Source organism: Sus scrofa, chromosome 6, assembly GCF_054392235.1.
Source record: "Sus scrofa isolate SSC_HxYL_T2T_F1_AM1 chromosome 6, Sscrofa_HxYL_maternal_Yorkshire_Landrace_v2.0, whole genome shotgun sequence".
NCBI lineage: Eukaryota > Metazoa > Chordata > Mammalia > Artiodactyla > Suidae > Sus > Sus scrofa.
The window spans coordinates 98,199,897-98,227,832 of record NC_139388.1 but is presented as its reverse complement, the minus strand read 5'-3'; the positions used below and the strand labels follow the sequence as shown (position 1 = coordinate 98,227,832).

The window sequence follows — 27,936 nt, the reverse complement described above, 5'->3', positions numbered from 1 at the left end:
GAGCAGAAGGTGGGGACCAGCCAGCTGGGTCTGACCTGCCCTTCTCCGCAGGGACCTGGTGAGCCTGGGCATCTCATCGGCGGAACACCGGGAGGACCTCCTCAGCGGGATCAGCGCCCTGCGGGCCCGGGTCCTCCAGCTGCAGGGCCGGGGCGTGCAGGTGTGAGTGGCTGTCTCTTCCAGGCCAGGACCCCAGGGCCTCCGACCTCCAGCCCTGCCAAGGACCCCAGCAAGCTGTGCGTCACCTGTGTGGCAGTGAACGCTCTCCTCCTCTGCTTGGGCCCAGAGCTTGTGTGAGGCCACACTGCCCCTCATTTCACTGCCGACTGCTCCCATTTTCTCCAGTTTCAACACCATGGCTGACTCAATCTCCCGGGAAAAAGGCGAGGGACTATTTTCAGAACCTGGGGAGGCCCCTGAGATAACAGTAGGAGGAAATGCAGGGTCTCAGAGACCAGGGTGGGCAGGGGCAGAGAGAGGGATATAGCTTTAAATCGCCCAGCTCATGCCCTTCTGTCTTCCACACCCACTGGCGGCTGGGGCCTACCCCAGGGGGTGCCCTATTTCCCCACAGACCATTGGCCAACAGGCAGCACAGGCCCCTGATGGATGGGCTGCTGTTAGACCTGGCAGTGACTACAGCTGCCTGGCTGCCCTTCCTGATGGGCCTGGGGTCCTTAATTCCCTGTGCTCCGGCTGGGCCCTCTTTGGACCCTGGTCCTGAGGCCCAGGCAGGCAGAGGTGGTGCTGAGCTCAGGGGCTGGACCCTGAGGGCCCTAGTCTCAGGAGCTGATTTCTGCTTGCCCCACCCTTGGGCTGACTGCTCAGGGTGAGGGTGAGGGTCCCGGTGCTCCCCTGTGGCCCCACTAGGTCCTCCCTTTGCATTTCTCTTATAAACTCACTAGCCAGCATCTGGGAGGTGTTTTCTCCTTGGGGCCGAAAAGCTTTGCTCCCCAGCCTTGGGGGATGGTTGAAGGTGTGACTCGGAGATGGAGCTTCTCTCTCCAACAGGCTGGTCCAACCCTTCCTGTACAGGTGGGAATCCAAGCCCAGTGAGGAGTCAGGGCCAGAGCTGGGGTTGAACTCGTGTGCCCAGCTCCCAATTCGGGGTTCAGGTTGGCTCTGGAGAGAGTCCTGGGTCCTGCCCTATATCACCGATGCTCTTTCCTGAGGCAGCCCAGGGGTGCCCTGTGGTGACCCCTCCTGCAGGCTCCATCCCCTGCACCACCCAGCCTCCTGTGGCGTGTCTCCTCCCTCTGCCTCTGCAGGGCTCTGGCCAAAGTGGTTGCACTGAGCTGACTCCAGAGCTCCTTATCCAGGAGGGCTTCCCAGAGGTGGGGGTGACCGTGAGGCACAGGCTTTCATAGGGCAGTAGGAAGGCAACAGGGTCTGGATAGGGCCACCCCTGACATATGCCTGCTCCGGGATTGGCTACATGTGGGTGGGGTCGGATGGGGTGGGAAGGAGACAAGGGCTTCAGGAAGGGGTGAATGAGACACAGCTGGCCCTTGGAGGGCTTAGACGGGGCGGGAAGATGAGCTCGGGCTCTGAGGAGTAGTACCAAATGTTGCCCATGGGAGACTCTGGGCCCGTGGGCTGAAGGGCACATGGACTTTTTTTTTTTTTTGCTTTTTAGGGCCACCCCTGCAGCACATGAAGGTTCCTAGGTTAGGGGTTGAATCAGAGCTGCAGCTACCAGCCTGCCCCACAGCCACAGCAATGTGGGATCCGAGCTGCATCTGCAACTTACACCACAGTTGTGGCAACACGGGATCCCCAACCCACTGGGCAAGGCCAGGGATCAAACTGGCAACCTCCTGGTTCCTAGTCAGATTCATTTCCACTGCGCCATGATGGGAACTCCCACATGGACACTCTGGACTGTGTATATGGCAGGGTGTCTGCAGAGGTTCCTTGGCTGAGAGTCTGATGCATACATTGAGCAGGGCTTCGGAGGTTGGGGGAGGGCTCTTTCCTTAGGGTTGGTGGAGCTTTCTGCAGGACCTAGGACAGGAGGGGTCCAAGCAGAGGGGTCAGCAGCAGGAGCCTGGAGGCTGGAAGATGCAGCGCATCTTTGGAGAGTGCCCTGTGGTGGGGGACGGGGCCTCCCAGCAGTGCCTTTGGCCTCACCCTGCCAGCAGGGAGGGAGTCCCCCCACCCCACTCCCCATCTCCTGAGCCCCTGCCCTGCCTGTGTCTTGGGGGTGCTAGGCGAGGCCAAGATACTGCTTCTACCTTTGACAGGGCTGGAGGGTCCCATGCCAGTGCCCTCCAGGCTCTGCCCCCAACGGTCCCCGAAGAAGCATGGGAAGGACACAGCAGCATCCCATCTTGGTGGAGGGCGCCTCATCCCCGTCTCCAGTGACATCAGTCATGCTCTTGAGGTTGATGCCCCCAGGCTATTTGGCAGAGTCCCCTGGCTGTGTGGGCGGGACTTCGGAGTCCAGGGTAGACCTCCCCTCCACTGAGGAGTGGGGTCCCAGAATCCTGATGGGTCCCAAGCCTCAGCCCTGTGCAGGTGCCAGCGTGATGCGGGCTGATGGCTGCCTGGGAGCCCTCTACAGATCTATTTTTATATGGAACTTATTCACTGGGTAGAGGGAGGTGGCCTGCCACCCCCCAGCACCCATATCTGAGCCCCTCCACGGAGGGAAGAGGCTGGTTGGGGGTGGGGAAAGTGGCTCCTTTGAGTAATTCTGGAGATGTTTTTATATTTCTTGGGTTCTATATGCAGGACAAAGTAATAAAAACTTGTCTGTGATATGGTGCCTCTGCCAGTGACAGTTGCTCAACCATGAAGTCACTTGTGTGGGAGGGTTTCAGACACTTCCCCACCCCCAGCTTTGGGTCTCTAAAGTGTGCATCTGAGATCTCTCTGCCTGGAGACAAACCCGACTATCCCTGCCATGAAAGAGTTCCCTAGGCTAGTGAGAGACACATTTAGGAAACAGAGGACAGGACAGTGATCAGGGCCATCATGAGGGTGAGCACTGGCTGGCCTGGGAGTGTAGAGGGGCACAGCTTGGAGAGGACAGGCAGAATATCAATTAAAAACAAACCCACAATTTATTGGAAACAGGTAACTTTCAGTAGCTCTAATTAAAACAAATCAACTTACCACAACTCAGGAAAACAGTATGTACAAGTCTCAGGAAAGGGAAGATAAGAGAACTTAAAAAGAACACAACTTGAACAGGACTGGATTACTAGAATGGTCACGCAGCAAAATAACAAAGTACAACAAAGCCACGCACAGAACACTGTGCTCTCAAGCTTGAGTGGGAGCCCTCAGCTCCCACATTCTTGGACCCTATCCCATGATTCTTTGGGGCAGAGGTGCTGGCTGCAGCGCAGTGATCTCAGTGCCCACATAACAGCCCAGGGCAGAGGTCAAGCGCCCGAACAAGGCCACCAGACAGGACACACCTGCTTCCTCGTGAACCTCAGAAGAGACAGGTGCTCTGCAAAGTCCACAGACCTGGTGGGGCCCGGGAACCACGGAGAGCTTAGAGTTCCTCTGCAGCCAGTCGTGGAAAAACCCTAGACTGATCTAAGCCCTACAATTCCCTTATCCAGATTCCCACTGCTGGACTAACTGGAGAGGTAGAGGAGCAAGACATGGAAACTGCCCCCAAACCAAGTTTTGGTCTTTGGTTCCACAAGTCAGCTTGAACCAAAACTACTGGGCATGGCAGGTGTAAGATTCCACAGCCCGGTGAGCACCCACCACAGGAGGAGGGGGGCGGGGGCGGAGCGGGAGGGGAGATGTGTCCTGCTGTGCTCACTGCTGGACAGGTCCTGGCCCCATTTGCACATCCCTCCAGCTTCCCGCCCCCTCACGGAGTGGAGCTCATTTCTCTGAGCCTATAACGCTCCAGGCCTCAAGCCTGCACAGAGCAGAGGCTGGGGGCGGAGGGCTCTCAGTGAGGGCAGGTAGGCAGTCCTCTGACGAAGACGAGGCTCCTCTTGGTGCCTCTGCAGGTTAGGGCAGGGCAAAGAGGAAGCGGAGCTACAGGAGGCAGAGGCGGCAGCTCTAAGAGCAGGAAGGAGAATTCAGCCGGGAGGATGCCAGGAAGTTTGGACTGCATGGACGCAGCAGAGGCAGTGTCTTTGTCACTTGGGTTGGGAGAGGGCAATAGCAAAGCTTCCTGAATTCTCCAAGAGGAACACCACTGCCTGCTCTGGAACCTCACACTCAAACAAATAGTAAGTCAAAGAGAAGGTCGCCTCAGGGTCCCAGAAGTGCCTACTGAAGGTCCATCCTGTCAAATCTGGCTGCTTGCAGCAGCAGCTTCACTTGTGAGTCCGTATGCTGCTGCAGATTTGGGCAAGACGGCTCTGTGGGGAAAAGGAGAGAGGTCATTTAGAGAGGATGGTGCTGGGCAGGCCCGCCCAGGGAGCCACTGAGTCCACTCAGGTAGCACTGGCTTCGCGGTCGGCAGCTCTGGGGGCATCTCAGCCCTCCAGTCTGTCTGTAACACGTGCAAACTAATCTGTCTGAATCTCCATTTCTCATCTGAACAAAGGAGCAAAATAACATCTCAAAATTTGGGAAGAGCAGTGCTGTAGGTCCAGTTAGATGCTGGATGTCATTGATTCGGGTAGCTGGTGTGTGTGTGATCTCAGCACCATAGGACACGTTGGGAAGGCACCCTTGTCCCCTGCCTTGGGGACACCCTTCACAGACCCCAGAAGGGAGCCTACGGCAGCCCTCTTTGCACTAGGTGCTCCCGTCCACCACCCAAGACCAAGCTGACGGGACCATGGAGGCCCATCTGACAAAGCTGAGCTAATACAGTTCCCCCTCTTGAGAATTTAAACTGAAACTGGACACTCTGTGTTGGGCAATGGAGCAGTGGATGCAGAGTTGGAAGTGTGGCTACTCAAAGCCACACACAGATCCAAGTTAAGGGAGAGCAGAACCAAGAGCCTTATGGAGAAAGTCATCTGCTGAGGGAAGAAGGACAAGGTACAGGAGAGGTGTGTGCAAAGGCCCCAGAGACAGAGACGCTACAGAAGCTGGCATGTCAGAGCAGAGGCCCCTAAACTCCCAGCGCTGACGGTCCCACCACTCAGAGGGCCTGGCTGTTCAGCACTGTCTTTGATTCTGTGTGATTCCTCCTAACAAGGTCCTCGCCCTGTTCCTGAACTATCGTGAAGAAGCTTCAGTTCCTGGAGGTCAGTCGTGCCCTAATACACAGATACCAACTGCCTGAATGAGGCAGAATTTTGATTCTTTGTGGAACTTCTGTGGCAGGCACTCAAGAATGGACCAACTCGGCATCAATTTAGGGACAGAACTCCTGCTTGGGAAGCAGGAGAACAGTCAAAAATCCCTTGGTAGAAAGAGGCAAGTGTAAAGCACCAGCCTGGACCCAAAAGGCAGTCCTAAGTACAGCCAAGCCCAGACGGCTACTGGAGGCCTCCTGTGAGCAGAGATGAGCGCGAGACTTACCGAGAGCTTCTTAATGTTTCCCAAGGCCTCTGGATCCAGCTGTGCGATGTCCATCCTCTGCAAGTCACTGGCCAATAACCGCATGCTCTGTGTGGAGGGGAGAGGGTTAAAGTGGCATGTCCCTCGGGGCAGGAACCTCCACTTGGCAGCTCCATGTGCCAAGGGTCCCCCCTTGATGTCCTGCACCTGTTAGGGGGTGGTGGCGAGGTGGGCAGGAGGGGAGTTAACAGCCCTAAGAAGACAGTGACATCAGTGTTTACCTCTGGGCCGGTGGCTGCATCAGCTGAGTACAAGGGAGGCGTGTTAGCTTAGAAATGTGCCCTGCAGACCTCATCTGACATAAACCCTCCCCTCAGTCCCAGCTGAGGTCAGCAACTTGCTCTGCTCAGCCCTCTTCAGAACCCCTCAAAGTTGTATAAAGTGGAAGACACAGCTTGTGCTCCCTGGTCTAGCCTGAGCACACTCCCTGAGAGCGCCCTCCTCTGTACTCCCCGCCCCCCTTTTTTTTTGCCTTTTAGGGCCACACCTCTGGCATATGGAGGTTCCCAGGCTGGGGTCGAATCGGAGCTATAGCTGCCAGCCTACACCACAGCCATAGCAACGCAGGATCCGAGCCGAATCTGTGATCTACACCATAGCTCACAGCAATGCTGGATCCTTGAGCAAGGCCAGGGATCGAACCTGCGTCCTCATGGATGCTAGTCAGATTTGTTAACTGCTGAGCCATGACGGGAACTCCTGCACCTCCCTTAATATCTCCATTCCTGCACACACTGCATGGTGTTACAGTTATCTGGGAGCCTATCTTGACTATTGAACTGCTTCTCAAGGGCAGGACTGTCTTCTACATCTTGAACCTGCTACAAGACAGGTGGGTAAATGTAAGCTGATGAACAAATGGAACCCAGAACTTCCCAGGCTGGAGCTCTAACAGGGGAGAAGAACCGGTTCTGAGTCCCACCGGAGTGTGGTGTTCAGGATCCATGCAACTAAAAGGACTTTGGGTTTGGGGAGAGCAGTGGATGATGGGCAAGAGAAAGAAACGCCGAGTAAGCAGCACACGGTGGCCTGACCGCCCTCTGAAACACCTACCTCTCCGCCTCCCACTGGCACAGTGAGGAAGATCTCTTTGCTGTCAGCTAGAGGGCTGCCATTCAGGGAGATATTGTAAATCCGCTCTCTGGCTGCTGGAGTCCGCAGGCCTGGGGTCTTGAAGACCCTGGAAAGTGGGAAAAGTCTCTGTAAAGATGGCTTGGCAGACTGAATGACACCAGGCGCTACAAGCCCTTCCAAACTCCATCTGGCCTCAAGCTGCAGTTTTCAAAGCACATGTTTCTAAGAAGGCGAGTTCTAAATTTAGGGTTAAAAAGCAGTGATGACTAAACACAGCTGGAGAAAGGAGGTTGTAATTATCAAACATACATCTAGCCAAAGTCAGTACGTATCCATGTAAATTTTTGGTCCAAAGCTCCACATGGATGCCAGTCATCCATCCATCCAGCCATCCAACCAGCCCCATCCAGCCAGAAATAAACCATGGTTAATGTATTTCCAAGAGTGGCTAAGTGCTTCCATCAGGAGGAATCTTCCAGGGTCAAAGGAGGATGATTCAGAGATTACATCATTACATTAATGCCCAAACTGACTTTCTCAAGATCTTTAAAATGCTGCCATCTATTTTCCTCTAAATGTCCTTTGCTACATGCTCATGGTAAAAACAAACCCCCAAGCCCCTCAAAACAAAAAAACAGGCAGTTAAGGAAGAGTGAGAATTAGAAGGTAAGTCTTCTCCACTCTCCCCACCCAGACATAACCACTCTCAGGTCCTTATGTCCTTCTAGAAACTTTCTATCAAATGGGATCATCTAAGACATGCTGTTTGCAGCCTGCTTGGAGAGGCTCGTGATTGTGAAGCTCTTCCCATCAGCACCTAAAGCTCTAATTCCTGGGCCAAAGCAGTGACCCGAGCCATAGCAGTGACAATGCAGGATCCTTAACCCACCAGGGAACTCCTAGATCCACTTACTTATATATGTTTATATATATATTTTTTGCTTTTTTGGGCCACACCCGAAGCATATGGAGGTTCCCAGGCTAGGGGTCGAATTGGAGCTGTAGCCGCTGGCCTACACCACAGCCATAGCAACATCAGATCTGAGCCACGACCTACACCACAGCCCATGGCAATGCCGGATCCTTAACCCACTGAGCAAGGCCAGGGATCGAACCTGCAACCTCATGGTTCCTAGTTGAATTCGTTTCCACTGTGCCACGACGGGAACTCTGCCACCTATATTTTTTAATGGCGATACAGCATCTCCTATCCAGTTGACCAGCCCGTGGAAGGGATTAATTTATACAGTAAGAACATCCTTGTTTATATTGGTTTCCCACAAGGTGGTGTCAATTTTCACTCCTACCAAGGGTATGGGAGAATAACTACCTATTAAAAAAAGCATAATCAGAAAAGACCAAAAGAGTCACTAAAGGCCTCCGGGTCATCAGAAACAGACTGGTCTCTTACTTCTCATCAGATAAAGAATTATTTTCTCACTGAAAACAGATGAACCTGCACTCATGGGGGAGACAAATATTGGGAAGCCCAGGTGGTTGGTTACCTTCGAGAGGGCTCTCCAGTATTTTCTTAAACGCCTTCTTTCCTGAAGGGTGTCAAATGTTCAGCTCCCATCAAAATCCAAGGGCTGCTCTCAGTACTCACCTTGAGTCAAACCTGGGTGTCAGGCCTGGAGTTGGTTTCACCATAGACAACTCCATTCGGCCCACAGCTGGGGTAACGGTGGCACAATGGCTTGACCTATGGGTGAGAAACACCATTAGGTGGGCCACTTTTCAGGCCCAGTGACGGCAGCTGCAGAGGAAGGTAACTGGCCGTGTCAGGGACTGTCCTGGGCGCCTTATACGCACTCTGACTCGTGCAGGCCTCCTCCCCACCCCGTGAGAAGCATCATTATCCTCATTTCCGATGCAGAAACTCAGGCACACTGAGTTAAACAGCTTGCCCAAGATCACACGGCCAATTAGGGCAGAGCCAGAACTCACACCCAGGCAGCCTGCTTCCAGAATCCGACTTTTCAATCATGCTAACAGAAGTGAGGAAAGGCAACAACTTCTCAGCACCCCGGAGGCCCCCCAGCTGGAGCTCCCGTCCTCTTGCCAGGCAGCTACTGCTATCCAGGGAGAAATGAAAGCAGTCCACCCCTTCACAGACACCCACCAGTGACTGCTGTCCCGAGCATGTGGAGAGGCAGCCCCCTCCCCCACACTCCCAGCATAAGCACTTCAAGTCCACAGGGATTCAGTACTTAGCAGGACCAGGAGGAACTTTTCAAGAAACTAACTCCAGGGAGGTGACAGCCACTTTGTGACTGATTATTATGTGGGTAGCTCTGCACATAGACCATCAGACAACTGAACAAAATATGCAGTGCTTACTATACATTTCTGGGTCTCAAACTCTGTTTGCACTAAAGTTTTTATTTTTTTATTTGTTATTTATTTTATTTTATTTTTTTGTCTTTTTGCTATTTCTTGGGCTGCTCCCGCGGCATATGGAGGTTCCCAGGCTAGGGGTCCAATCGGAGCTGTAGCCACCGGCCTACCCCAGAGCCACAGCAACTCGGGATCCAAGCCGCGTCTGAGACCTACACCACAGCTCACGGCAACGCCGGATCGTTAACCCACTGAGCAAGGGTGGGGATCGAACCCGCAACCTCATGGTTCCTAGTCGGATTCGTTAACCACTGCGCCACGACAGGAACTCCTGCACTAAAATTTTTAAAAAGTGGGGGAGGAAGAGAACTCGGTCAGAAGAATTTGAGAAGGTGTTGCCTCAGGTCATTTCTAGAGGCCCCTTCAGCTTGGACACTCAAGGATTCGACGAGGTAAATCTCTATTTGAACATGAGTCACAGGAGCCCTTTCATGCTTATTTCTACCCTGATGAATGTGGCAGAAATTTGGAAAATCTTTTACCTTTTACTTCTGCCTTTTCCTTGTATGGACTGGGTTCTCTTCTTGGACGGAGGACATCTTTTAACCTGAAGTCACGATCAAATAAAACAGGTTACAAAAAGCTCTACAAATGGGAAAGTCAGAGAGAGGGGTACCAGCTCTGGAAAAGGAAACTAATACCCATCACCAGAAGGTCCATCTCATAGAACTCACCGTGACTTAAATAATTCAGAACATAATTGATCAATTAAGGATTTATACTGCCTGGGTCTTCAAAGTAGAGGACTTTGACCAAGATGAAAGGTAACTGTCTTTTTTTTTTTTTTTTTTTTTTTTTTTTGGTCTTTTTAGGGCTGTGCCCATGGCATATGGAGGTTCCCAGGCTAGGGGTCAAATTAGAGCTACAGCTCCTGGCCTATGCCACAGCAACTCAGGATCTGAGCCACATCTGCGACCTACACCACAGCTCATGGCAATGCGGGATCCATAACCCACTGAATGAGGCCAGGGATCGAACCCACAAACTCATGGATACTAGTCAGATTCGTTTCCGCTGCGCCACAAGGGGAACTCCTCCTGAATACTCTTCTGAACTACCTGTCTGGTCATGTCATTTACCATGACCTACCTCATGAAACTGCAACTTCCAGGCTTGGTGCACAAGGCCATTCATTATCTGGCCCCTGCTCTCACCTGATTTCCCTCACAGCTTATGTCCCAGACACACCAGATTGCTTCCTGTTCCTTAACTAGGAATTCCCTTCCTTTTCTTCTCTGGCCAGTGAAATCTGGTGGAGGGTGGGTGGGGGTGGCAGGCAACCCTGTATTTTAAGTATGTCCTGTCTCTTGACCGGCTCCAGCCCTGAATCTGAGTGCCTCCTTACTCTTGCAGTTTGAGGATTCTTGTTTTTATTTTCTTCCTCTTCTTCTTCCATTATCATGTCATCCACTTGCATTACCTTTCGTGCTGTAAGAAAGTTTTTACAGAGTGATGTTGTAATACTTCTCGCAGGAATAAGCTTTTATGCATTCACACTTATAGGAAATAAAACGTATGCAATCAAGGAGGAGCTGCCTTCTGGCAAAGTAAATTCTACTCATTGAAGGAACACCAGCCCTAATGCGTTTTTGCTCCAGAAAGCAACCCTTGTTTTTTTCCCAACTAGGCCTCTCCTATACCCAGGGCCATTGTTTGTCTGGGCTACTCAATGCTCTGTGTGCACTGGTGGTTTGCTGGTCGTTTCCCTGACTTGAACCCCACTCCAAACGTGTTCTCCTTGGTGGAGAAATCTGATTTGACATGAAAATGCCTTGTTTTCACAAGCCCAGAAAAGCAGCACATAACGAGCGATGGGGATCAACGCCTGAGGGCAATCTCAGAAACTGCGCAATACTAGGGTCAAGGAGCTGCCTCCTTGCAAAGTAAATTCTACTCGTTGAACGAACACCTGCCCCAATGCGTTTTTGCTCCGGAAAGCAACCCTTGCCTTGTTCCCAACTAGGCCTCTCCTAAACCTAGGGCAAATGTGGGTCTGGGCTACTCAATGCTCTGTGTGCATTGGTGGTTTGCTTTTGGTTTCTCTAGCTTGAACCCCACTCCAAACGTGTTCTCTTTAGTGGAGACGCCTGATTTGGCATTAAAATGCCTTGTTTTCACAAGCGTGGAATAGCAGCACATAGCTAGCGAGGGCGATCAAGAAACAGACCCAATAGAAAGATGACTTTAAAAAAAAAAAAAAAGAGGATTTATACAAAGTAAACTAACCAGAGTGGTTAAGAAATGCCATCTAATGAATGCCTTATATGGGCAGCCCAGCATTCTGATTAGGCGTGCAGACCTTGCACTTGAGGCCTGCCCTTGCCTCTGACTTCACATGGTTTCATGGTGATCATCATTTTCCTCATCCACTAAAGCAAGGAGTGACTTTAGAGAGGAAACTGCTTCAATCATTAATATTTAAGGGGCTGTGATATGGAAGCCAGCTCCACAGGACCCCAAAAGGGCATATAATTCTCTTTTAGCCCTTCTGATCAGATCAGGGAGAGCCTCAGCTGGCACTGCCATGTCTTATAACACCTCCCCAAACTTTGCTCACCCCTCTAACTCAGGGAGGCAGGCAGGCAGCAATGTTTGGTTTCCAGCACAGCCTTTTACTTTTTCTTTTTTTCTTTTCTTTTCTTTTCTTTTTTTTTTTTGCTTTTTAGGGCCACATCCAAGGCATATGGAAGTTCCCAGGCTAGGGGGCAAATCTGAGCTACAGCTGCTGGCCTACACCAGAGCCACAGCAATGCGGGATCCGAGCCGTGTCTGCGACCTACACCACAGCTAATGGCAATACTGGATCCTTAACCCACTAAGCAAGGCCAGGGACTGAACCTGCAACCTCATGGTTACTAGTCGGATTTGGTTTCACTGCACCACAACAGGAACTCCAGCTTTTTATTTTTCTTCCTTCACTTTCACTTTAGCTCGCACATTAGTCTGCAGTTTGTTTAGTTATCAGTCCTGCATATAATTAACTGAACTTAGAGGCCAAAATTACATTTTTGGATTTACAAGACTGAGGACCAGACATTAGAGCTAAAAGGCTTCTCCAACGTGGCCTCCCTGAGCAGCCATCCAAGCATACCGGGCCTTTGGGCTCTCAGTTCAACAGGGGGTTTCGAAAAGTACTCACCTTTGGCAGATTTCAGGGGTGTCTGAATGGCTTCTGCTGTTAGTTTGTTTATTTCGGTGATATCCAAGTCAGCCTGTGATGAACACAGCCAGAAAACACCAGGTATGTTCCATCAAAGACAAAGAACAGTATTTTAAGATTAAAAACAATTAAAAAACATGTTCTTTGATACATAAAAAGATTGTTATGTTAGTGAACATAATATATTGAACTCCGATAAACCGACTCTACAACCCAAGGCTGAAAACATTGCCAATAACTTGCTTTGAGCTGTGTATTGTTCCCTGTGCTATTTCCTTGCCTCTCCCTGAAAGATGACCAGTCTCCTGATTCTCTCAGTCCTCAGAGAGAACCACTATCATTCCATTTGCTTTAAAGAAAGTGTGGGTATATCCGTATGTCTCCATAAATGTCTATGTGCTCAAAGAGTATTTTGCTTGCTCTTGTTTCTGTACTGGTTTAGTGACGTCTGAAATGGATGACGGAACAGAAAGTGGCTACTGAACCTTTGAAATGTGGCCAGTGTGTCTGAGGAACGGAATGTTTCATTTTATTAATTTTAATTAATTTAAACAGCTACATGTAACTGGTGGCTACTGTAACAGAACAGATCTAAATATTCTGCACCCCCATCTTACTGCCTTCAGCCCTGATACTCATGCTGAGAGGAAAGAGGTGAGATGGGGTGGGAAATCCTGAGAGTCCCATTCAAGAGCAGAGCTTCTGTGGAATGACATGAAAAAGCAAGTCTCTGAGTTCCTGTTGTGGCTCAGGGGTAATGAACCTGACTCGTACCCATGAGGATTTGGGTCTGATCCCTGGTCCCGCTCAGTGGGTTAAGGATCTGGTATTGCGGTGAGCTGTGGTCGCAGAGGAGGCTCGGATCCCGTGTGGCTGTGGCTGTGGTGTAGGCCGGCAGCTGTAGCTACATTTTGACCCCTAGCCTGGGAACTTCCACATGCCACAAGTGCAGCCCTAAAAATCAAAAAAGAAAAAGAAAAAAAAAAAATGCAACAGTCTCTCACAGAGAACAGATGTGTGGTTGCCAAGGTGGGGAGGGGAGAGAGGGGATGGACTGGGAGTCTGGGGTTAGTAGATGCAAACTATTACACTCAGAATGGATAAGCAATGGGGTCCTACTATATAGCACAGGGAACTATATATCCAGACTCTTGGGGTAGAGTGTGATGGAAGATATAAGAAAGGGAATGTATATAAATGTATGACTGGGTCATTTTGCTGTACAGCAGAAATTGGCACAACACTATATGTAAATCAATGACACTTTAATTTTAAAAAGTAATAAAAGAAAAAAAAAAAAGAAGGAGTTCCCAACGTGGCTCAGCAGTAACGAACCCAGCTAGTATCTGTGAAGTTGCGGGTTTGATCCCTGGCCTCACTCAGTGGGTTAAGGATCTGGCATTGCTGTGGCTGTGGTGTAGGCCAGCAGCTGTAGCTCTGATTCAACCCCTAGCCTGGGAACCTCCATATGCTGCAGGTGTGGCCCTAAAAAAAAAAAAAAAAAGACAAAAAAAGAAAAAGTAACAGTCTCTTTGTCATCTAATGGGCCAGGTCACCTAGTGGCTGTGTCACCCCATAATGACACAAGGGCTTAAAGGAATTTGGACCTCAGGCTTTCTATTTCCCCTGCAAAGGTCAGGGCAAAGAACTGGAAGGAACCTGCCAAAAATAGAACCATCTCTCTTCATAAACCTTGAGACTATTTGCGCCTTGCGTATTCAGTATTTGACAACTATAATATTTCAGTTGACACAGAAAATAATCCCTTTGGAACCTCTTCCACAGCACCCACTGGTCGAATTTTGTAAACAGACTAAACTTAAAAATTAACCAACAGTTCAAAAATAGGGCAAGTCACTTACTGTTGCTGCTTCTTCCAGGGCCCTCTTGTTTCCTCCAAGGGCTTTGAAAAGAACATTTTGTTTAGTTACTATTAGAGTTTAATAATAAGCCATCTTCCCTAATACAACCAGTTCTCTTTCTAAAACTGGACCAGATTAAGCTCTTGGCCCAACATTCGAGAGCATTTACAACCAAGTCTGATCTTTCCCTAAGCTTGACTCGTCTGGTCATGACTTACTCTAGGTTAACCACACCCCAGATGCCTGTTATTTCCCAAATACACCACAGTCTCTCATGACTTGGTGCCCTGGGACTTACTTTCTCCGCCCAAAATAATCTTCTACACCCAACAAATTTCTAATTCATCCTTCAAAACTCAGCTCAAACCCAAAACTCTATGTATTTTTCTCTCTCACAGCAGATTGCTGCCATGTGCTGAGCTGGCTGCTCACTCATCACACCCGAAAACTACTCAAAGATGTTGAAGTGCCCACCCCGCCTTGAACTGAATTCCTTGAGGACAGAGATAATATCCACAGCTTCTGGCAAAAATAGGTATTACAGTAGGTACGTAGTAAATGAGTATTGAATGAAGAGGTCTTTGTGAGATTTAGATGTAGAATAAAAACTTAGGTTAGGTCCTCCTGCTATAAGAGTTAAGAACTCAGGTTTTAGAACCAGAATGCCTAGGGTCAAATAGGACTGACTAGCTGGAGTTCCCGTCGTGGCGCAGTGGTTAACGAATCCAACTAGGAACCATGAGGTTGCGGGTTCGGTCCCTGCCCTTGCTCAGTGGGTTAACGATCTGGCGTTGCCGTGAGCTGTGGTGTAGGTTGCAGACGTGGCTTGGATCCCATGTTGCTGTGGCTCTGGCGTAGGCCGGTGGCTACAGCTCTGATTGGACCCCTAGCCTGGGAACCTCCATATGCCACGGGAGCGGCCCAAGAAATAGCAAAAAGACAAAAAAAAAAAAAAAAAAAAAAGACTGACTAGCTTATGAGACCTTGAGCAGTGCAACCAATCTCTGTGCCTTAGTCTTGTCATCTATAAAACAGAGATAATATTACTAATTAATATGGTTGTTATGAGGATGAAATCAGTTCATATTTGGAAAACGCTTGGCACAACGCCTGCTTGGCATAGGAAGCACTCTCTAAATGTGCTCACTAACCACTATTCTATTCTCTTTTGTAGTACTTTTAATTTTAATTATATAATCATTTTCAATTTTTAAAATGATCCTTCTTGGAAGTCCCCTTATGGCGCAGCAGGTTAAGGATACAGTGCTGCTGCAGCTGTGGCGTGCAGGTCACAACTGTGGTGTGAGTTTGATCCCTGACCCAGGAACTTCCACATGCTGCGAGAGCAGAAAAAAAACCTAACCTGTAAATTCCTGGGGGTAAGGACAATGCCTGTTTTATTTCCCAGTGTATCTTTAGCATCGTGACAAACACCTGCTCAATGAATATTTGTAGCAATGCACAGATAGATTAATAAATAAAAGGGCAAGTCAAAAGGATCATTAAATGTCTACTATGTGAGCAGAACATGCATTTCTCTTCAGGAAGGAGGTTGCATACTGAACGATCAACAATAAGAAAAATAGCACAAGTAAGGGTAAGCCGTCAGAAATGACAGCCTCTTGCATTTCCTTGGACATTTAACAAGGGGGTGGGGAACAGGCTGGGATTTTTCTCTGGCCAGGAAAACTCTTGTGTGCTTGCACTTCACCATTTGATTTGCCCATTTGATTTATTCATTTATTTTGTTGCCTCTTTTAGGGCTGCACCCATGGCATATGGAAGTTCCCAGGCTAGAAATCGATTTGGAGCTGCAGCTGCTGGCCTACGCCACAGCCATAGCCATGCAGGATCTGAGTCCTGTCTTCAACCTACACCACAGCTCATGGCAACACCAATCCTTAACCCACTGAGTGGGGCCAGGGATCCAAACTGCATCCTCATGGATACTAGTCAGATTCGTTACCACTGAGCCACAGTGGGAACTCCCTGATCTGCCCATTTTAAAACTGGCAATTTCCATAAGCAGAAGGACCTGCTTGGGGTTATCCTTCCACCTGAGCTCTGGTAACAGACCAAGTTATTCATTTGTTTGTTTTTAAATGGTTGGATCAAAAAAAAAAAATCTTATAATGTGAATCCACATTTTAGTATGTCCATAAATACATGTTTATTGGAATACAGCTGTGCCCATTCATTACAGCTGTTTCGGAACTATCACAGCAGAGATGAGTAGTTTTCAATGAGAACCATTTGGCCCATAAAGCCTAAAATATTTACTACCCGATTCTGTAGAGAAAATGTTTGTTTGCCTACCTGCACAAGTAGATGAGGTTAAAAGCAAAGGAGAAAAATAAAGCAAGGCAGTGAGACAGAGTGGGGATGGGTAAGGTTGCAGTTTCCTACAGGGATCTTGGACGACTTCAGGATGAAGATGAAGGCTGTCATTGGAACCACAGAAGGGCTCCAGGTCGAGGCCTGGGGAAACTCTAGCAGCTCTTACCGAAGTACTCGAGCCAGTTCATCTCGCGCAGTGCCTTGGGGAGTCGCAGGATCTCGATGTTGTACAGGTTATCCATCTCCTTGAGGAGGTTCTGCCTGTCTGACTGAATTTGCTTGGATCGTATTTGCACTGCAAGAGGGCAGAGCGGACAAGACGTGGGTCACCAGTGGGCAAACGGGGCCTGGAATCCGTGCGGCCTGCGCCCCAACCCGCCAGCACCCCGCGATTGTCCCAGATGCCAGCGACCTCCCGGGCTCCGCCCCTTACCTTCACGGTCGAAGTCTTTAAGAAAGGAAGCGAGCTTTCGGCTCCGTAGCGAGTTGTTCTTGGCCACCCGACTGCCGCCTTTCCTAGCCGGAGCCATGGCACTTCGCTGGAGACTGCGGGGAGAGAGGGGCCAAGCCAAAGGGTGTCAGCGGCGGAGAAAGGGAGGGAAAGGGGGCCGCGAAGGAGCAGGAGAGGGCGGAGGACACCCCAGGGGGGTTGGAAGGGGACCCCTGCCCTTCCCGGCATGAGCATAAACGATTCGCGAGGCACTCACCTGTGGGCCCCGGTAATAGGGGCTGAGAAAACCCTGGCTGCTTCAGCTGAGAGGGAGCGGCTCCGGGACTAACCGGACGTGCGACCGCCGCCACCAAATTCAAACTGCCACAAGCTGACCAATGAGAAGCCGCCGTCTTAGAGGGTCCCACAACAGCCAATCGCAGGGACGCTCTGCGATCGGCCAGTCAATTCACACGCAGGACTACAGCACCCAGAAGTCATTGCAGTTTGACGGCATATTTTCGCGACTCTGTAGCCACGTTGGGGCATGCGCAAAGAGAGTCCCTAAGGCTCTTGAGGGCCTAGAGAGGTCCTCAGACTTTAACTGCCTTAGCTTTAACTTTTGCCGCTGGTTTAGGGAAGGCGAGCCGTAACTTCATGGAGAGGAGACAAGGTTCGGGTTCAGGAAACTCGAGACGGCCCGGGAAACCCACAGTCTGAAACAGAAAACTACCCGAAGCCGGATGAGCCTCCTGCGAGGAATAGTCAAGAAATCTTTCCCGAGGTGGGAAATAAGGGTCCTGCCTTCCGAGAGCCTGTGTAAAGGTAAGACAACCCCTCACTCTAGAAACTCCCGTCGGGAGGGATAGACAGCTACCTGAGGAAACCCTGGGTTAGCTGGACCTCACTTGAGAACGGAAATAACTCCTACCGACTTGGTACTTCCCCTACCGACTTGGGACTCTAGGGCTGTGTCTTTTTTTTTTTTTTCCTCCCACAGAAGATGACTCAAGTTGGGCCTTTGCTTGCCGTGCAGGAGGCCCTAAGGAAGTGCTTTCTCGTGGTGGAGGAGCAGCAAGGCCTGTGGCAGAGCGTTCTTAAGGACTGCCCGCCGCTCCTGGCCTCCCTCAGTAACCTGGCAGAGCAGCTGCAGGCCGCACAAAATCTGCGATTTGAAGATGTGCCGGCACTTCGGGCCTTCCCAGACTTACAGGAGCGGCTGAGACGCAAGCAGCTGGCGGCTGGTGACATTGTCCTGGACAAGCTAGAGGAGAGGCTGTAAGAGGTTTAGTGGCTCTGTTCTTGGTGGAAAGATTTTAAAGCTAGGTGTTTAGAAAACTAGGATCAGTTAGAAGGATGTTTTTCTCCTTACTTGAGAGCTTTGTATTTGGGGATGTGTCAACCTTACGTGCTTTTCATCTGTTGCAATGGGACCTCTGTCAAAAAGCCACTTTCTGACATTTCTTTTGTCAGGCTAGGGGTGGCAATGGTGGACTTCGTAAAAGTTACCAAAGCAGAACAGAAAAACAGTGGAGAAAGCTTATTAGCCCTCCTCTGTAAGTTTTTCTTTGGTAAAAAGCAGCAAAGAGCTGTACTATAAACTTAGTGGGTGCCAGAGCTGAGGGTTTTACGTCCATTATCCGTAAAATCTTTTCTGCACCTCTATGACTTAACCTCACTTAATCTCATTTTTCCGGTGAGGCAGCTGAGGCCCAAGCAGATTGCCTGTGGTCCTGCAATTAGTAAATGGTAAAGCTGGGATTCTCATCCAAGTGTATCTGACACCAAGGCCGGAGCTCTTAACCACTACTTTGTTCTGCTGTACATTGGTGTGTCTGTGCCAGGAGTGGTACCCCTCTAAGCTCTCGTTATGCCTAGTGTTAGACTCTCTGGCTTCGAGTTATAGGTAATTGAGGATAGAGGAGAGACAGGGAACTTATGGCCTTTCCTTGACCAGGACAAAAGAAGGTTCTAGTGTATAGAGTCTGTGCTGTTAACTAATAGGAGACTGTCAAAGATGAGTGCCTTCTTGGTATTCATTTGTTTAAAAAAAATTTTATTAACAGCCTATAGGAGAGTTCCTGTTGTGACTCAGTGGATTAAGGACCCAGTGTTGTCTCTGTGAGGATGTGAGTTCAATCCCTGGCCTCACTCGGGGGGTTAAGGATCCAGCATTGCTGTAAGATGCAGTGTCGGTCACAGATGCAGCTGGTGTTGCCATGGCTTTGGCATAGGCCTCAGCTGCAGCTTTGATTTGACCTCCGGCCCAGGAACTTCCACATGCCACAGGTGCGGCTGTAAAGAGAGAGAAAAAAAAAAAAAAAAAGTAAAGAAAAGAAACCTATGGGGAGTTCCCGTCGTGGCGCAGTGGTTAATGAATCCGACTAGGAACCATGGGGTTGCGGGTTCAGTCCCTGCCCTTGCTCAGTGGGTTAATGATCCGGCGTTGCCGTGAGCTGTGGTATAGGTTGCAGACGGCTCGGATCCGGCGTTGCTGTGGCTCTGGCGTAGGCTGGTGGCTACGGCTCCGATTAGACCCCTAGCCTGGGAATCTCCATATGCCGCGGAAGTGGCCCAAGAAATAGAAAAAAAAAAAAAAAAAGAAAGAAACCTATGGGATGCCAAGCACAGGGTGCTGGGTCTACAATAAACCAGACTTAAGTTCTTTGGTTGATTAAAAGAGATAGACAGTCAATTAAGTTTTGTCATGGTACATTCTAATATAGTGACCTTTTATTTCAATTGATTACATATTTGTATGTGGGTATGGACTGTTATTTTAAATCTTTTTTTTTTTTTTTTTTTTTTTTTTGACCGCACCCACGGCATGAAAAAGTTCCTGGGCCAGGGATCAAACTCAAGCCATAGCAGTAACCAGAGCCACAGCAGAGACATCACTGAACCACCAGGAAACCCCTATTTTAAGTGTTTTTAAGTCGTGAGTCACAGTCAAACATTTTTGAAAGCTGCAGTTCTAGGCTAGGGAATGCCTTGCCCTTTGGGAAGTTGTAGCTTTCTTCTTGGTGGCTGGGCCCCTTGGAGTCACCAGTGGAATAATAACAAAATTTACTATAAGCCAGGCACTTCCCTAAGCACTTACATTACTGCATTTAATCTTCGCAGCAGTCTTTTTCATTCATTCATAGGACAAGTGTTTGTCGTTCTCTGTGCCAGTCCGGATATTCTAGGCGCTTATGATGAATAGTGAACAAAAGAGACTGTATTCATGATTGAGAATAAGTAGCTTTTCTAAGATCCCCAGTTGTCTGTGTGCATCAAGAGCCCAGACTTGGCCCATTTGCTGGGTTTGGGGTGAGAGGTGACATTAGAACTGTACTGGTTTGTTGCTTCAGTTTCTTCTTGGTTATTCCCTTTCAAGTACATGGCATGGGACTGTGTGTGAGCATTTGCCCTCCTCATACGGCTTTATGGCATTCCCAGAAAGGCGACTTAGTCTTTGCTTTCTTTGGGACCTGGGCTCATCACATAGCTTTGTGTGCCATGTAACTTCAGCTTCTCCATCTTAAAGTCATTTCTTCTTCTTTTTTTTTTTTTATTTTTTGGCCATACCCATGGCATTCGGGAAGTTTCCAGGCTAGGGATCAAACCTATGCCACTGCAGTAACCTGAGCCACAGTAATGACAATGCCTGGTCCTTAATCCACTGAGCCACCAGGGAACTCCAGTTCTTAATTCTCGAGCCACCCCTACCTCCAAGAAACCATCACCCATCTCCTTAGAGAAATGGGTCTCATTTGGAGACAGTTTTTCCCATTGGGAAGTTTGGCACTATCTGGAGACGTTATCGATTGTCACTACTTGGAAAGGGTGGGAACATGATCAGCCCTTGTCAACTAGTGGGTAGAGGCCAGGGATACCACTGAACATCCTATAGTGCAGCCCTCCACCACCAAGAATCATCTGTCCAGAGCAGCCATAGTGCTGAGGCCTTAGGCCTTTCTCATCATGTTGCCTAATATCAGACTCTTTCCCCAGAGCCACCCTCCTCAAGGTGCGTGATGTGGTCAGCAGCCACGTGGAACACGTGCTTCAGACCTATGAGCGGCATGCGGACACAATCGGCCTGGATGCTGTCCTGCAGGCTTCAGCTGCAAGCCCCTCTGTGGCTGAAATGTTGGAGTGGTTGCACGATATCGAGAGACACTATCGAAATTTGTATCCTTTGCACACATTTCAGGTTGTTCCAGAGCTATTCCAGGAAGTCTTTTAAATTTTGGTTTTCACAGGATTACACAACAGTATACAGTGTGGCTCAGTTCTCTTTGGTTCCTGAACTTGGATGCTTCCTACACTCATTTGTGCAGTCACTCCTCAAGTCATTTATTGAGTAGCTGATACCTGCCAGGCATTGTTCTAGGGGCTGGGAGGTAGGCATTAAAAAAGGAAAATATTAACAGGCTGTCAGATTGTGGTAATGCCTTGGAGAAAAACAAAGCAGGGAGTGGGGGAAGCGAGGGGAGCAGGTGGGCTTGTGATTTTAAATAAGATGGTCGGGGCAGGCCTCAGTGAGGAAGCAGGATTTGAGAAAAGACCTGAAGGGAGGGAAAGAACCAGGTGGATATTGGGGGAAAGAGTGTTCCAGGCAGGAGACACACAACGTGCAGAGGCCCTGACGGGAGAGCAAGTCTTGTGTGTTCAGGAAATAGTCAGTGGGGCTCGAGCCGAGTGAAGGGGGGGTGGTTTAACAGGAGATGTGGTCAGAAAGACAGGTCTAGAGTTGGTAGGGCCGCCAGGGTCTTCAGAAGGTTTTGGCTTTTGCTCTGAGTGAGATGGAAAGCTATAGGTTTTGAGTAGAGGGGTAACTTGATCAGATCTATGTTTTCAGCAGTATTACCGGCTGTGTTCTAAGGAGACTTGGGTGGAAGCAGGAAGACCAGTTAGTTGGGGAGTTGTCTTGCCTTTTTCTCTTGATTGTTGCCTGATAACTCACTTCTACCCTCTGGCTGAAGTTTCTACTTTTATTTACTTATTTATTTGGTCTTTTTGCCATTTCTAGGGCCGCTTCTGCGGCATATGGAGGTTCCCAGGCTAGGGGTCTAATATGAGCTACAGCTGCCAGCCTACGCCAGAGCCACGGCAATGTGGGATCCAAGCCGAGTCTGTGACCTACACCACGGCTCACAGCAACGCCGGATCCTTAACCCACTGAGCAAGGCCAGGAATTGAACCTGCAACCTCATGGTTCCTAGTCGGATTTGTTAACCACTGAGCCATGATGGGATCTCCTCTACCTTTATTTAAATCACTCCCAAACCCAATCTTTATTCTTGCCTCTGTTTACCTCTAATTTGGGTTTTTAGTTTCTGCAGAGGCCCCCAGCTGGAATCTCATAGAACTGCAGGCTCACATGGAGAGTTGAAGTCCTCCGTCCAGCCTTCCATTCAGCTCCCTTTTCCTTGAGTTGTAGTGTCAACCCTGTCTGATCATTTAGTCTAGAAACTTCAGCAGCCTTGTCCCCATTTTCCACCCTACTTTCTTTTTTCTCCCCCCCTCCCCACCCCATTTTCTAATGGCAGCAGAAGCAGCAGTGGTGGCAACAGCAGCCTGGGCAGTGGGACAGTAGCTGAGTGCTTATTGTGTGCCAGGTGCTGTCGTTAGAGTGTTTGCAGAGTCAGCTTTCAAGTCCTTGCATTCTGTTGCCTTGGTGCTTCTTGAATTTTCCTTCTCTATCCCCACTGCCTCTACCATAGTTTCTCACTTGGACCTGTAGTCACATGTAGTGACAGGTTTCTCTGTCTTCCTTCCCTCCAAGCCACCCCCAGATAGTGGCCGCATTCCACAGACTTATCCATAAGACAGCTCCTTTCTGATCCTGTTGCTCGTGTAGAAGTTTTCAGTAGCTTCTGCAAAGCCCTTTTGTTGGTCTTTGTGTCCTGGCTCCACCTGTCCTCTCAGCCGCCTTTCCTGCTACTCCACACCTCGCTCCATGCCCGCCGCGCTGGCACGTGTACTGTTCCTGAGTCCATGCTGTGCCTCCCCCCTTCCATGCCTTGGCTTAAGCTTTTCCTACCAGCTGGAACCCTCCTCCAGTCCTCTAAGGGGGATGTGTTCATCCTCTGAGCTTCCACTGAGTTTTTCTTCCCTGTTGTTTAGTCTTTCTTTCCAGTTTCTGTTTTTTCCCCTCACTGCAGTGAGATCCTAGATTGCAGGGTAGTGTTTCCGTCCTTTTCCCTGTAGCCCAGAGCCATGTGTGTGAGGAGGGGCTCAGGAAAGGGCTGTAGCCTAGGTGGGTCCTGCCCACCTGGGAAAGGTAGCGGTTACTGTGCTTTGACTTCGCAGCTCCTGGGAACTCTCTCCAGGCTGTTTTCTCCCTTCGGTGTATTTCATTGTCTTTGGTTTTTCAGTTGTTGTTTTAGTTTTAGCTTTTGGTTTTGGGGTGTGCCCATGGCATGTGGACATTCCTGGGCCAGGGGTTGAACCCGTACTACAGCAGTGACAATGCCGGATTCTTAACCGACTGTGCCACCAGGGACCTCCTATTTCGCTTTCCTCTAGAGCACCTTCCTTAACTCCCTGGAAGCTACCTGAGGAGGAGGCACCTCCTGTCCTCCATCCAGTGGGGAGACCTGGAAAACATTCAAGCTTTGCCCAAAGCCTGGGACCGAATTTCAGAAGCTGAACACCCAGACCTTATACGAGGTACTGATTTTCATTTTGTCCTTCACGTCTCCTCCCCTCCTTTCTTTCTGGGTCTCACCTCTTTGGAAGCATGTGGAGATGCCCTCATGGTGCCTCTGTAGCTTTTACAAATTGGATGTTTTGTGTTTTCTGGAAAGGTCATAGGCCACATTTTTCTCTCTTCCTGTTGCAGATATCCTGTTGAGTGTTTCCTTCTTCCTGGAAGAGTGAAGAAGCTGTGTGTTTATTGGGAGACTGGGGGGAAGAAGACCGATGTTGCTGCTCTCTGAAATGGCAGCATTGCAACCTGACATATGGGAAATATCAGTGCCTTCGAACCTGAGGACTGGTTCTTGGGAGGATTGTGCTAGAGGTTTCTGACAGGGGCTTCTTCATGCCTGGTCATGGGCGGGTACATGGTCACCCCTGCCCTTTCAAAAGGCTCAGAGGAGTGGACGGAGGCAGAGAGGATTCCGGACAGGTTCTGCAGAATGCTGGGGGGCAGAAGCAACAGCCACATAAGTGGTGCAGAAGTGACACCGCCCTCAGTGTCATCCAGAGCTCTGAGACTCATTGACACCAAGTCCTAGTTTTGTGTAATTGTGTCAGTACCTGACTCCTTGATGAAAGAAAGTGGCGTTGATGATTTAAAGAAATAGGGGTGATGTTGATGTCTTCCTGCTGTAATAGCTCCTTATCATCAAGGCTGTTTCGGTTTCCAGAGCCTACCACCAGGGGGAGGTCGTGCAGCAGGAGTGATTCAGAACGGTTTTTGTTTGGTGGTGCTCTTAAGGTCTGAGAGTAAGCAAGTGGGATAGTGGGACCCCTAAAATAACAGGTTTTTCTTTTTACCAAAGCTGGCAACTGCCTTGCCACAGTCCTCTGATCTTGAATGGGTGGGAGAGCACCAGCCCAGAGTCAGGCATTCAGGGTTGTGTTTCTGAGGCCTAGTGCTTTCATTGTGAAATGATCATGGTACTTCCAGACCTTCCTAGCCTGGGAACCTCCATATGCCATAGGTGTGGCCCCAAAAAATAACAACAAAAAATAAGCTACAATACATTCATACAATGTTATACAATGATATGTAATTGTGTTGAGCTATATGTGCAGATATGAAAAACTGGCCAAAGGATTTTATTTTTTGCCTTTTAGGGCCACACCTATTGCCTATGAAAGTCCCCAGGCTAGTAGTTGAATTGGAGCTACAGCTGCTGGCCTACTCCATAGCCACAGCCATGTGGAATCTGAGCTATGTCTGCAACCTATACCATAGCTCGCGACAACGCCAGCTCCTCAACCCACTGAGTGAGGCCACAGATCAAACCTGCAACCTCATGGTTCCTAGTTGGATTCATTTTTGCTGTGCCATGACAGGAACTCTGATTTTTTTAAAAAATAATTTAAATAAAAGTATATATCAGTGATACCCTAATTGTTTTATTTTAAAATTTTGTGGAGTTCCTGTTGTGGTGCAGTGGTTAACGAATCCGACTAGGAACCATGAGGTTGCGGGTTCAGTCTCTGCTCTTGCTCAGTGGGTTAACGATCCGGCGTTGCCGTGAGCTGTGGTGTAGGTTGCAGATGCGGCTCGGGTCCCGCATTGCTGTGGCTCTGGTGTAGGCCGGAGGCTACAGCTCCAATTTGACCCCTAGCCTGGAAACCTCCATATGCCGTGGGAGCGGCCCAAGAAATAGCAAAAAGACAAAATAATAAATAAAAATAAAAAATTTTGTGAAAATGGACACTGAAAAGTTACATATCAAAATATTTCTGGTAGAGCTTGTTTTTATGCTTTCCTACATTTTAAATGTTTTTTACAATTTTCCTACAGTTTTTGCAAAAGCATATATCACTTTTGTAATAGTCAAAAAAGTCATTTTCATTTTGAAAAATATCTATATTCTTTATTAAGCCCTTTTAGATCCAATGACCCAGATGTTTATACCAGCCAGGAAGCTGACAGTTTCCTGGCAATGCTCTAAGAACCAGGCTTTAAGTTGGTAAGTTTTAAATTTTAGTATGATGATGAGCGTGTTGTATTTGAGATCAAAACAATTCCATGGGAGAATAGAGGTGATTGCTAACTGCTTATGGGACTGCCTTGTGGTGATGGTGACATCGGAGTTAGGCCTTGAGGCTCGGAGAGGAGCGCAGGGCGCTGCATGCCCAGGGTCGGTGTTTGAGGAAGAACGGAAGCTGCCGCCTCCTGAAAGTTTGCTGTGTGCGGGCACTGTGCTTGGGGCTTGTACCCTCTAGTACTGGAGTATTAATAGTTGAGTGTGGCGAGTCCCTGAAGTTGACAGGGATAGGAGGGTAGGAGGGAATGGGTCCGCTAGGTGGATGGAAAGGAATGGGGAAGAGCCCTGGATGCCTCGCTCAAGAGTTTGTGTTTTGTTCTACAGACGGGAGTTGCTTGTTTACAACTGTATGTCTGTGTGAGAATAAAAAAGCTGCTTACACTTCCCTCATTGAAACTGTAATCATCACTATGAATAGGTACAAGCATGTTTATTGGTGCTAAGTAATGACTATGTATTATTTAAGGATAATTGCTCCTTTAGCTTGTCGTCTGTTCCTAAATTGCTATCTTTCTGATTGTTCTTTTTACATTTAAAATGAATTTGGGTTATTTTTTGAGTAAGGGATACGTTCACATTTTACAAAACTCAAAGGGCACAAGTGTACATTCAGTGAAAAGTTTCCCTTCCCTAGAGTTTCCCCTCCCTGGAGGGAACCAGTGTTAAATGTTTTCAGTGTGTCCTTCCAGAAATATCCCTTGCCTGTCTGAGTGCAGGAGCAGGCATCCTACACGATAGCCCCAGGGATCCACACCCTTGGACACTCCCCTCCCCTTCAGCACAGGCTGGCCTTACAGATTTGCTTCTAATGAATAGAAGGTGGTGGACATGCTGGAGTGTCACTTCTGGCACTAGGTCATGAGAAAAGACCATGGCTTCCTTCATCTTGGGCGCTGTCCCTTACTCTTGGGGAAAGTCAGCCTCGAGGCTGTGGGGCAGTCCCAGGAGAGCTCATGGGACAGACTGATGCCTGCCAGCAACCCCGAATGAACTGGGGAGCTCACTCTCCCCGAGCTGGGCCTTCAGATGAGACCACAGCCCAGCTAACAGCCTGACTACAACCTCCTGAGGACCTAAGCCAAAGGCAACCCAGCTCAGCTGTGCCTGGGTTCCTGATCCACGGAAACAGATAATAAATGTTTAAGTCATTAAGGTTTGGGGTAATTTGTTCCACAGTCATAGATGGCTAATACAACAAGCAAATATGTTTTTGTATCTTCTCTATAATTGTATGAGTAGTAGCATGCTGTATACCCAGTTTTGTATCTCGTTTTTTCCCACCTACCATATCTTAAAAATCATTCTATATGAGTATGTAAAGAGCTTCCTCAATTTTGTTCTACAACTGTTACATAGTTTTCTGTTGTGTTTGTATAACAATTCATTTAACCACCCCCATACTGATGGTCATTTAGGTGGTTTGCAAAGTCTTTTTTTTTTTTTTTTTTTTGTAGAAGTTGGAAGGGCAGGGATCAAACCCATGCCACAGCAGCAACCCAAGCCATGACAGTGACAATGCCAGATCCTTAACCTGTTGCATCACAAGAGAACTCCCCAGAGTCTTATTAACTGTTAGGTTTTGGCAGCCCTCCCTCTCACTCCCACACCTGTTCATTATGTTTTTTCCCCTGGAATTTTCTTTTCTTAAAAATTTTTTTAAATTAGAGTTGATTTACAGTGTTGATCTAATTTCTGCTGTACAACAAAATGACCCAGTCATACATATAGATACATTCCTTATATTATCTTCCATCATGGTCTATCCCAAGAGGTTGGCTATAGTTCCCTGTGCTGTACAGTAGGACCTCATTGCTTATCCATTCTAAATGTAATAGTTTGCCTCTACTAACCCTAAACTCCCTGTCCATCCCCTGGAATTCCACTCCCCTGGAATTTTTAATTAGCTAATGCTACCCCACCCCCTCACCCCCGTAAAAAAAAAGAATTCTGTTGGTATTTTTACAACTGTATTAACTATATATATATATTTTGGTCTTTTTTCCTTTTCTAGGGTGTTTCCCGTGGCATGTGGAGGTTCCGAGGCTAGGGGTTTAATCGGAGCTATAGCCACTAGCCTACGCCAGGGCCACAGCAATGCGGGATCCGAGCCGCGTCTGCACCCTACACCACAGCTCACAGCAATGCCAGATCCTTAACCCACTGAGCAAGGCCAGGGATCGAACCCACAACCTCATGGTTCCTAGTCGGATTCGTTAACCACTGCGCCACGACGGGAGCTCCATAACTGTATTAAATTTATAAACTAATTTAGGGAGAATCCTTGTAATAAGAATACTTCTAGCTCTCCTCTAAGCATGCTACTGGCTTGTGGACCCAGATATCAAATAGGAGTTTTTCTGTTTCCCTCAGTTGGGGAAATAGACTCTTTTTTTTTGTCTTTTTGTTGTTGTTGTTGTTGCTATTTCTTGGGCCGCTCCTGCAGCGTATGGAGGTTCCCAGGCT

The 27,936-nt window shown here is 48.8% G+C and overlaps 3 protein-coding genes across 7 annotated transcripts in view; 2 read left to right on the top strand and 1 right to left on the bottom strand.

Annotated features, from left to right (window-relative positions):
* The window catches only part of EPHA10 (EPH receptor A10), a 38,839-nt gene extending 36,079 nt beyond the window's left edge, over window positions 1–2,760 (top strand). For all 3 annotated transcript variants that reach the window (XM_084963927.1, XM_021095973.2, XM_084963926.1), the window contains exon 17: window positions 52–2,760. Coding sequence is in view for 1 of the 3 variants with exons in the window: in XM_021095973.2 (XP_020951632.2) it covers window positions 52–166 (115 nt within the window). In the remaining 2 variants the exon portion in view is untranslated. The remainder of the gene's footprint in view (window positions 1–51) is intronic.
* A 282-nt stretch (window positions 2,761–3,042) lies between these two features.
* CDCA8 (cell division cycle associated 8) lies at window positions 3,043–17,141 on the bottom strand. Of its 3 annotated transcripts, none has more exons than XM_084963941.1 (11): window positions 17,031–17,141; window positions 16,757–16,869; window positions 16,490–16,618; window positions 13,899–14,027; window positions 12,104–13,586; window positions 10,310–10,392; window positions 9,447–9,511; window positions 8,174–8,269; window positions 6,547–6,673; window positions 5,455–5,541; window positions 3,043–4,337 (listed from the first exon to the last, which is right to left on the bottom strand). In XM_084963941.1, the coding sequence occupies exons 6-11, from the start codon at window positions 10,379–10,381 to the stop codon at window positions 4,293–4,295; spliced, it is 492 nt and encodes a 163-aa protein (XP_084820067.1). In that variant the 5' UTR covers window positions 10,382–10,392; window positions 12,104–13,586; window positions 13,899–14,027; window positions 16,490–16,618; window positions 16,757–16,869; window positions 17,031–17,141; the 3' UTR covers window positions 3,043–4,292. The 3 variants fall into 3 exon arrangements, with proteins under 3 accessions (XP_084820067.1, XP_084820069.1, XP_020951630.1); XM_084963943.1 differs by having other exon boundaries at window positions 12,104–12,963; window positions 13,917–14,027; XM_021095971.2 differs by having other exon boundaries at window positions 12,104–12,176; window positions 13,987–14,027.
* Window positions 17,142–17,319: 178 nt separating this feature from the next.
* Window positions 17,320–26,793, top strand: AIRIM (AFG2 interacting ribosome maturation factor). The gene is made up of 5 exons (XM_021095972.2): window positions 17,320–17,578; window positions 17,754–18,031; window positions 20,750–20,929; window positions 23,295–23,413; window positions 23,586–26,793. The coding sequence occupies exons 2-5, from the start codon at window positions 17,757–17,759 to the stop codon at window positions 23,621–23,623; spliced, it is 612 nt and encodes a 203-aa protein (XP_020951631.1). The 5' UTR covers window positions 17,320–17,578; window positions 17,754–17,756; the 3' UTR covers window positions 23,624–26,793.
* Window positions 26,794–27,936: the final 1,143 nt, after the last annotated feature.

Coding starts and splice junctions, on each gene's coding strand:
- CDCA8 (XM_021095971.2), bottom strand. CDS start 16,853: ATGGCTCCGGCTAGGAAAGGCGGCAGTCGGGTGGCCAAGAACAACTCG. Junction 14,028..16,489: donor GAACTGGCTCGAGTACTTCG/GTAAGAGCTGCT, acceptor TTCTTTTCAAAG/CCCTTGGAGGAAACAAGAGG. Junction 8,270..9,446: donor GGAAAAGGCAGAAGTAAAAG/GTAAAAGATTTT, acceptor TCTCACCCATAG/GTCAAGCCATTGTGCCACCG.
- AIRIM (XM_021095972.2), top strand. CDS start 17,757: ATGACTCAAGTTGGGCCTTTGCTTGCCGTGCAGGAGGCCCTAAGGAAG. Junction 20,930..23,294: donor GAGAGACACTATCGAAATTT/GTATCCTTTGCA, acceptor ACTCCCTGGAAG/CTACCTGAGGAGGAGGCACC. Junction 23,414..23,585: donor ACACCCAGACCTTATACGAG/GTACTGATTTTC, acceptor TTCCTGTTGCAG/ATATCCTGTTGAGTGTTTCC.